The 10445-nt window shown below is 47.1% G+C and overlaps 1 protein-coding gene across 1 annotated transcript; it reads right to left on the bottom strand.

The window, feature by feature from the left end:
* Positions 1-2195: 2195 nt before the first annotated feature.
* On the bottom strand, positions 2196-3614 carry LOC119310105. Its single transcript, XM_037585949.1, has one exon. It carries the CDS (start codon positions 3612-3614, stop codon positions 2196-2198), a length of 1419 nt encoding a protein of 472 aa, XP_037441846.1.
* Positions 3615-10445: the final 6831 nt, after the last annotated feature.

The raw sequence follows: 10445 nt of genomic DNA, 5'->3' as shown, positions 1-10445 counted from the left end.
ATGTGCAGTACATTTGTCCCGAGGTTTCCGTTGTAAAAAGAATCCCCACATGTTGCAGAAAGTGTTATTCCGCACCTGAGTCTTACAAGCTGGAGCTTGACGGGCATGCCATGTTGAAAAGCTATGGGCCAGATCTTGGCTTGAAGGCAAACAGGACGGGCACATCCGTCCGCATGATGCAGTTCAAAGATGACAAGCTTTACCCAGGAGGTGCTCCCCGGGGCGGTGTTTGATGAACCTGAGTTTTCAGGTGAATACCGTTAGCACCTCCTTCAATCCCATTTGTCCAGTGCTTGATGCTTTGAATTATTGTATTTTACATTCTGTGAAACAATGCAGGATGAATTCATGTGTGGCCAAAAGAAACCTCACTGGGACAGGATATTCTGGATGTACAACAAGCAGAAACTACAACACGACTTGCGCGAATGCTAAAATGTAAGTGAGCCTGCGAAGAGTGATGCACAGTATCATGACTGGAATGAACATGCGACGGCTTTCACAACATTTCTTTCTTCTAGTTCATGGTTGCCGCTGATAGTGGATGATGTCTGGTGCCTTTATGAGTTCGACATCAAACGCATAACTCTGTAGGTGATGGACCCAATGTTGGCATTGGCCCCGCTTAGGCAAATGATGAAGAAGCATGCCCGGACAAGCAAGCTTATTCTGCACGGCCTATGGTGATGTCTTCGTGAATTCTTTCCGGACTAGCATTTTCCTACTTTCTCATGCACTTACAAATACTCCCTCCGTTCCTAAATATTTGTATTTTTAGAGATTTCAAATGGACTATCACATACGGATGTATATAGACATATTTTAGGGTGTAGATTCACTCATTTTGCTCCGTATGTAGTCACTTATTGAAATCTTTAGAAAGACAAATATTTAGGAACGGAGGGAGTACAACTTTGCGATACATCCCAGCCGCAGCAGGTATTCCCTAGTGTTTGTGTTCTGGATTCCATTTCGGTGCTCAGCGGGCAGTTTTCTAGTACTGATCAACAACACAAATTGAAACATAGTGCTGACAGTGGGTTTTATGTGCTCCATTATATGCAAGAGTTTGATGGTGTCATGCTCAAGACGACTCCTCCCAACACCTGTAACTGTAAGTACCACATCTAGCCCCTGGAACCAGTGCCAGAGCAAATAAAAGCACAGTTTCTTTGTTGTTGAGAAAAAACCAAAAGAAAAATTACTTGGTATTTGAACATATCTTGCCCCTTCCATCCTTTGGCAGGTTGGCTCATCGACAGATCGTCTTAGCAGTTGCACGCGACAGCATGAGACATTCCGTGTAGATGCACCTACAAACTGCCGGTGAATCCATCTACTGCCAATAGATGCAGCAAGCAGCCGGCGAACCCATCTAATGCATTCAGTGCATATGCAGCAGCAAGCAGGAAGCTGCTCGTACTACAACTAATCAAGCTGCATTGATGGAATAGTTGCTTATGTGTGTGTCACAATCGCATGGCAAGACTATTAGCCTGATATATGTCACGGACATCGAGTCTCTGTTTGTGTCGTATGGCTTCGATATGGTGTAATCTAGCAAGAAATGTTATTACTTATATTTCCCAACTACGCATGCCTAGCCTGCTTCGTCGAGCAGCGGGGTGGCTAATAAAATGAGCAGTCGCAGTTGCCAACGTGCACAGGTCGGAACGTTATGTACCGTCTTGCATGTAAAGCGTACCAATGGAACAGATCGGTGCAGGACGTCGTGGCTGACTCCAGCAAATAGTTGTCCGCTATGCATGTGGGTCCGTCACAACCCCATACGGCCGACAATACCTGACCAGCCCATATCCCGAAGGAAACGAGCGCCTACCGATTCCAGGAGTACGCGAGCTCGTCCGCGCTTGCGGATTTTCGCACACTCGCGTCCTGTTAACCGTTCTTATGAAACCAGTTTTACAAGATGAGCTTATGTAAACTACTAATTCCTCCATTCCATAATATAAGAGAGTTTTTAACACTGAGTACATTACCAAATTGGTGCATTTACTGTAATACTCCCTCCGTTCGGAATTACTCATCTAAGAAATAAATGTATCTAGATATATTTTAATTGTAGATACATCCATTTTTGTGACAAGTAACTCCGAATGAGGTTTGGGAACTCTGTTTTTCGAGTGGCATTTTCTCTACTAGAAGGTGATGGAGGCTAGATGGAAGTTAGACCCCTACACTGGAAATGCAAGCTGCATGATCACCTCCCTCGTCCTGTGAAAATCCTCGTCCTGCTCCCGATGTTCCAGATGGTACACCGACGACGACGCCTCCCGCTTGCCGATCACCACGTCTCGTCCCCGCTTCACCTGTAGCCAGTGGTCACCCGCCAACTTCGGGCCGATGCGTTCCTCGTGGAGTCCAATGTTGACGAACAGCCGTGACTCGCTGTTGTGTGGCGGCACGTCGACAAAGCTATTCATGTCGAACACCTCCTCGGCGGCGCCTTGCTCCGTGTCGTAGGCGTACACCTTGTGCCGGCTCGTCGCCAGCAGGATCTTCTTCTTCACACTGCACAGCGGCACGATCTCCCGCTCCCCGCTGAGCTCGTCCCGGATCGGCCGGGGCAGGCTGCCCACGTCGACGCGGCAGCGCGCAGACCACGATGGCGACGATGGACTCCACGTCACGAGCAGGAGCACGTCGTCGACGAGGCGGTCGTGGACGACGGCGCAGAGGGCGCCGTCGAGGTTGGTGAGGTGCCGGATGCGTGACGCCAGCCGCGGCGGCGTGCGCACCCACCCGAACCGCTCGGCGCCGACGGAGAGCGACAGGATGGGCGCGTCCTGTTGCGGGTCCCTGGCGCTGCCGTCGTAGGCGCAGCTTCGCCGGTGCAGCAGCCAGTAGAGGGATCCCTCGAGGGCCACGGGAGGCCGGCCGTCGACGTAGCACGCGAATCTTGGCGGCGCGTCACCGCCGGCGCAGCGCCGCCACCGCCACTCGCCGGACGCCGTAAGCGAACACACCTCGCACTTCTGCTGCCCGAAGATGTTCCTGAAGAGCCTCACCACCTTGTGCTGGCCGGTGGCCGGGTCGAAGCCGAGGCCGGTGCTGGAGAGCTCCAGAGGAAGCCGTTCGAGCAGCATCAGCTTTGGAACCACCGGTGCTATCTCCTCCGCCGTCTCGCACGGCGGCAGGGATACATGCTCGCCGGTGGAGAGGTTCAAGACGTGGTACTCCGACAACCGGACGTCGAAGACGAGTGTCAGGCCACGGCATGGCTTGCCGGTCAGCAGGAGGTGCTCGCCGGCGAGGTTGCCCACGCTGAGCAGCTTGCGGGCAGCGGCGGCGGGCGGCGCGTCTCCGTCCTCGGGAAGCGAGCAAGCGTAGAAGGACGTGGCGACGCCCTTCTCTGTCGGCGAGAAGAAGACGATCTCGGGGTGGCGCGCGGCGGCTGCTCTGGCGGCGTGCGCGGCGACGAAGTGGCCGGAGGCGAGGGCCGCGTTCCACGCCCGGCTGACTGATCTGCAGCGCATGGCTTCGGCCACCGGCAGGCGCGTGAGGATCTCGTCGACGATCAGCTCTTGGTTCAGCGGCGGGGACGGTTCGCCGTGCGACGGCCTGATCCTGGAAGCTGCCGGCGAGGTTGCCATCGTACGTTTGCACGTACGGTAGGCCCTGGTCGATTGATTGATTGACCGACTTACTATTGTGATTGAGATGATGTGTTGGCGACGGCCGTAGGTATATATACTCCTACCACGAGCGATCAGCGTCTCAAGTCGAACTCGGACTGTAGAACCGTCTCGATTGGAGTTCTTACATGCTGTTGGTTTGGCCACGTCAGCACACCGTTCAAATGTCGGATTAATTTGCACACGTTATTGGTGATGATCACGTACTCCCTCTACTTTATAGTGATCTAAACGCTTTTATATTAGTTTACGGAGAAAGTACGTACGGCCTAGAGATCTGTACGCGGTATCTCAGGCGGTAACGGTGATCCAGATCTTGTTCTGCCTAGAGATGGTGGCTGCAAACTGTGATGGTGCAGCGACCTCTTGTGGCTCCACGGCGGCAGTGTATAAGATTTTCGAGAGTTCATCTTTTCATATCCGATGGTTCACTTCGGCGATGAGATGCAAACTATAGGCGTCGGCTTGACGCAGAGGAATGGGTGTGCAGCGGCGCAGTAGCTGCTGGGTTCATGGAAAAGTGGTGGCGACAACACATTTGTGACGTCGATGGTGGTGCTTCTTAAGTACCCGGTATCGAGCTCCGGGGTGAAAGCCCAGATTTGAATTCTGGCAATGGCGATGGTTATACATCGTTACCTTGTTGAAGGCATTGCTCGGATATGTTCGGACAATTTCTTCAGGGTGAAAACCTAGATTCCGGCGTTGACTACTGGATCCAGTGACGACAGCGTTTCAACGTTGCTCCCTTCCTGAAGGCGTTGCTGTTGAAGAATCACGATATTCATATGGCGTCTTGAGACGGTTGGTGCGGATATGGTCTTTCCTATAGTTTGCCGATCACGGAACTGGTCACTTTGGTTTTTTTTCCTTTCTTTCTTTTTCTCGCCCATGCATAGCTTTTGTCTTATATGATTTTTCTATTTGCTGGCGTGTTTTTTGTGTGGGTCGGTGTTGCATCCTAGTTGTGCAGAGGTCGGGTGTGTGCTCATCATGTGTGTATTCTCTTGATGCTTCATTTTGAGCTAATAAAATCCACCTTTTTTGAAAAAAAAGTTGTTCATCGTCTTGGTTTTGGCGGCAACGATGACGGCGTTGAATAAAGATTCTTCGGATCCTTCCGTGAGGAGGCCAATGGCTGGTTGTGGATGGATTTGGAAACCAGTCTGTTCAAGAAAGGATGGCGTAGCGGCGGCGACATCCTCGTGGTGGACCTGTGTCTTCGGGCTCCGCTGTTGCGACGACGTTTGCTCCAGCGTCGCCGTGGAGTTTGGGAGATAGTCCAGGAGCGGATGCAGATTATGGTCTGCATCGATGATATATAGAAGGAGGAACGTGTGCTGGGTTCGTGGTTCGTGGATGGCAGGTATGGCTTCCTCCTTCGTCGTCTTATTTGTGGTGGGGTGCCAGATGTGGAGTTTGATGGCGTGTCCGGGTGTTGCCCTGGTCTGATTCGTTAAACGACAAGGGTTTCACTTTTGGTGAGACACCTTGGAGGTCCGTAAAGCTGCAAATCAGCGATGGGAGCCGCGTCGAGCTCGGGTGAGGAGGTGATCCATCATTCTTTTCTTTAGTGGCTGTTGTGGTGATGCCGGATGCAGGTGACGAACATTGGTGTCAATGTCACACACCCAATATGCGACCCTATCCGAGAGGAACTCGAAGGTCCCACCAAGGATAGACCCGCATATTAAAACGCTTTTGCAAGGTGGATATTATTACATCGTACCATTACATACGTAGTTGGGGATACATACATCAGGCACAAGCGCCCCAAGAATACATCAAAATCATACAAGAGAACAACATCCGACGACGGATGAAACATAAACAGAAACTCAAACAATATCCACCCTGCTAGCCCAGGTTGCCGACCAGGAACCTAACCCAAGATCGACGAAGAAGAAGGAGAACTCCAACACGAGTAAACATCGCTCTCGCGTCATTAACAGCGCACCACCTGTACCTGCAACTATTGTTGTAGTAATCTGTGAGCCACGAGGACTCAGCAATCCCATTACCATGGGTATCAAGACTAGCAAAGCTTAATGGCTAAGGAAGGGGTAAAGTGGTGAGGTTGCAGCAGCGGTTAAGCAAAGTATGGTGGCTAACTTACGAAACAAGAGCGAGAAGAGGAGCTTAACAAGTGGTCGTCAACTAGTAATGATCAAGAAGTGATCCTGAACTCCTACCTACGTCAAACATAACCCAAAAACCGTGTTCTCCTCTCGAACAACCCCGAAAAGAGACAATCACGGTTACGCACGCGGTTGGTGTATTTTAGAAGAGTTTACTTCAAGTTTACTATAACCGGATATTAGCAAATTCTCATCTGCCACATAACCGCGGGCACGGCTCTCGAAAGTTTATACCCTACAGGGGTGTCCCAACTTAGCCCATCACAAGCTCTCACGGTCAATGAAGGATATTCCTTCTCCTGGGAAGACCCGGTCAGTCTCGGAATCCCGGTTACAAGACATTTCGACGATGGTAAAACAAGACCAGCAAGACCACCCGACTGTGCCGACAAATCCTGATAGGAGCTGCACATATCTCGTTCTCAGGGCACACCAGATGAGCACTCCGTACAACTAAAACCAGACCTCAAGTTTCTCCGAGGTGGCGCTGCAAAGGACTCTAGTTTGGACCAGCACTCAAAGGAGCACTGGCCCCGGGGGGTAAATAAAGATGACCCTCGGGCTCCGGAAACCGAAGGAAAAAAGGCTTAGGTGAGGCAAAGTAAAACCAAGGTTGGGCCTTGCTGGAGGAGTTTTATTCAAAGCGAACTGTCAAGGGGGTCCCATAACACCCAACCGCGTAAGGAACGCAAAATCCGGGAACATAATACCGATATGACGGAAACTAGTGCGGCAAGAGTGTAACAAAACACCAGGGATAAGGCCGAGCCTTCCACCCTTAACCAAGTGTATAGATGCATTAATAATATAAGAGATATTGTGATATCCCAACATAAAACATAATCCAACATGGAGCAATCTTCATCTTCACCTGCAACTAGCAACGCTATAAGAGTGGCTGAGCAAAAGCGGTAACATAGCCAAACAACGGTTTTCTAGGAAGGGTGACAAAGGTTAGGGGCTATCATGGCAATTTGGGAGGCTTGATAAGCAAGTGGTAGGTATCGCGGCATAGGTAAAGCATCGAGGCAACTAGCATAGCAATGATAGTAATGAGATCCAAGGTGACGGTCATCTTGCCTGAAATCCCGCTAGGAAGAAGAACGAGTCCATGAAGAAGATGAAGCCATGAAGACGAATCAAGCGTAGTCGAACGAATCCTCACGAACGCAACGAAACAGGAACTATCGAGGAGAAGCACATCCGGAAAGAAGCAAACAACACGGTAAACACTCAACACATGAACAAGACATGATGCTCAACCAAGCATGATGCATGACAAGGCTACATGAAGCTACTCATGGCAAAAGATGATGCATATAAGAACAACACATCAAAGCAAGTTTAAATGAGGCCGGAAGCAACATGTAACAATTCCGGTAAGTCCCCATATGCAAATTTCGAAATTGGTCCAGATCTGAATAAACCTTATGTTCAAGTTGTTAAACAACAAGTTAAGATGCACCAAGATGATCTGCACGAAATTCTAGTCAAGTTACATATAAAGTTCATTTAATTCGGAGCTACGGCCTAGAAGATATGAGCAAAACAAGTTAAGCATGGCATTGATGCAAAATGCAATCAAACGTCAAGCAAACACACTCAAAACATGGATGCAACAAAGGTAACATGAAACTACATGCAAAACTAAGCAAGTTTCATGTAGAGCACACTCAAAACGGAGCAACGGTTCAACACATACACACAAAACAAGTTTAAAGGACAAGCTGTCCAAAACAGCAACTAGACATCTAGTAAGCATAAAAAAATGCTACAACACCTCAAATGACATGGCAAAGATGCAACACACAAACAAATGACATGGCAATGATGGTGAATAACTGGAAGACACCTGGCGCATCGGATTCGGGGCGTTACAATCAAGCTTAGAGGTTCTGCTATCTTTTCAATATTTTCATGTCAGTCCTTACATGAATTGTACTTTGATCTTTATGATATGAATGAGACATACTGGAATCAGCTTCTTTGCCGTCTGCCATGGCAGACGGCAAAGACATACATCCCGAACGGCAAACACCTTTGCCATCAGCCAGCGGACGGCAAAGAGGCAAAGCTCTTTGCCGTCCGCTGACAAACGGCAAAGAGCTCAGCTTAGCTAGCACTGAGAAGCTGCCACGTGTCCAGCTATGTCGTCCACCAGCCGACAGCAAAGAGGTTTGAATCTTTGTCGTCTGCTGGCGGACGGCATAGCTCGCCCTGTTTGCCGGTCCTATTTGGTCACTTTGTCGTCCGCCAGCAGACGACAAAGTGACCAAATAGGCAGCCAGTGTTCCCAGTTTATACAGGTAGCTGCCACGTTTCCTCTTTGCCCTCTGCTAGCAGACGGCAAAGAGACTATTTATCCCCTATTTTTATTTGAATCCATTTAAGTTTCACAGGAATTCACACACAGATATACATATTTTTTTTTCACAGGCACAACAGACATATGATGTATCCAACACATAGCTCCATCCATGACAACATACATACATAAGAAACACAATTCTATCCATACATATTACAGTAATATCACAATATTCATCCAACACATTGTTCCATGCATCCATATGACAAGTTCCACATTTTTCATCGATACAAACGAAAAGAAGAACATGGAAACAAGCACTCCATCCATGCAAGCTTCCATATAGTGAATTAAATCTGCAAAATGGGAAACAAGAAAGTTAGAAGAAGAAGACTAGAATCAGAAGAAGAAGAAAATGAAGAAGAAGAAGAGGAAGAAGAAGTAAGCATACTTAGGTAAAATAGCATATTATGCCATTTTTGATATAAAGCAGCTTAGTATAGGTCATTATTGAGCTAACCTAGGTAACTAAGCATATTAGAGCTAACTCTTCTTCTTTTCTTCCTATTCCTTCTTTTCTCCCTCTTCCTTGATTTTCTTCATCTTATTATGTCATTTGTGGGCTAAATAGGCTAAATTATGTCATAAATGGACTAAATAGGCTAAATAAGAAGAAAAATGCCAATTTTGAGCTTACCTAGCTAATTATGCCATTTTTGACCTAACTAAGCTTTTTGTGTCATTTTAGAGGACAACAAGCTAAGTATATGACATTTATGAGGTTAGCAAGGTTATTATGCCATTTACGAATAAAAACAAGTAAGAGGAGGAGTCCTTCTTCTTCTTCTTTTCTTCTTTTCTTCCCATTCCTTCTTTTCTTCCTCTTCCTTGATTTTCTTCATCTTATTATGTCATTTGTGGACTAAATAGGCTAAATTATGTCATAAATGGACTAAATAGGCTAAATAAGAAGAAAAATGCCATTTTTGAGCTTACCTAGCTAATTATGCCATTTTTGACCTAACTAAGCTTATTGTGTCATTTTAGAGGACAACAAGCTATAATACCTGACATGAATAGTATGTATATAATTTAAGTGTATCATCATCGTGAACTTAATAAAAAATTGAATACCTCACATTACTAATATTACTCTGAATCGTCTATATATGCTCCAGGATCATTAAATGCATCATCATCATCACTATCAGTGACGTGCTCTTCATCATCGTCAATAAATGCATCAACATGTGGAAGGCCTCCTTTATGTAATCGTTCAAGCATTGACAGGTCATCTGCAGCAGTAACTTCTTCTTGTTCCGGCTCAGGGGTGAAGTCGGATTCACTATCGTTGTCTACTTCAATGTTCTGGGGTGGAGTAGAGCGGTTCTTGAAACGCTTTTTGGAAAGACATGTTTCTTGGAAGAATTCTCCTTCGTCATATGTATCTTGGTTAATGTGAGGTTCATAATCCTCTTCATTGGGGGGAGGTGGTCTAACACGTGGCGGCACTTCATAAACGACATCCCAACCACTGAGATTTGGATCACTTTGACAGGCCCACGGTATATAGAAAACTTGGGTTGCCTGTTGAGCCGTAATATAGACATCGGGAATATCCAAATAGGTGCTTTGTTTGATTTCAACTAGCCATATATGTTCATGAGTCCTTCTAGTCTCCCTCGGCTGGAACCAATAACATCTGAAGACTATGACGTTTGGTGAGTTTTCACCATAGAATTGAAGTTCATAAATTGCTTCAACTCTTCCATAATACTCGATATCTCCTTCACCGATAGCAGAGACACAACAATTTGTAGACTTTCGATCGGCCATAGATAGCTTTTTCCATAGGTACGAAAGTGATACCCATTGATGTCGTATTTGTCAAATGAACGGACCTTATAGTCAAAACCATTAGCTACTTGTCTCAACTCGGCATCCATAATCTCTGAATTAGCCTACATGTTTAATACGAAAGGATTGTTGCATTAGTCGCAAATTACCATTTTTTGAACCAAGAGATGAAACTGGGATATTCGCCTCCTTGCTTTGCCAGAAGCTCATACTCTTCGACGAAATCCTTTTGGATAACCGCTCCATACGAGAATATGGCGACGTATCGACTGCATCAAATATCCAGGAGTAAGAGCAGTTCAAAGGAATTAGAAGTTGTGAAACAATGTACCGAGATCTTACTCGATGTACGGCCGCACTTCTGTTAGGTTGTTGAAGAGATACAGCAAAATGGTCCGCATTCTTCAACATCCAACGATACTGGTTTCCAACCACTAGCTGGTGTGAGATTCCCTTTGAATAGGCTGAGGTTGGATCGACCCTTTT

The sequence above is a fragment of the Triticum dicoccoides genome, chromosome 5B (genome assembly GCF_002162155.2).
Source record: "Triticum dicoccoides isolate Atlit2015 ecotype Zavitan chromosome 5B, WEW_v2.0, whole genome shotgun sequence".
NCBI classification, from domain to species: Eukaryota; Viridiplantae; Streptophyta; class Magnoliopsida; order Poales; family Poaceae; genus Triticum; species Triticum dicoccoides.
The sequence above is the reverse complement of the archived record's forward strand: the minus strand, read 5'-3'. Positions and strand labels throughout refer to the sequence as shown.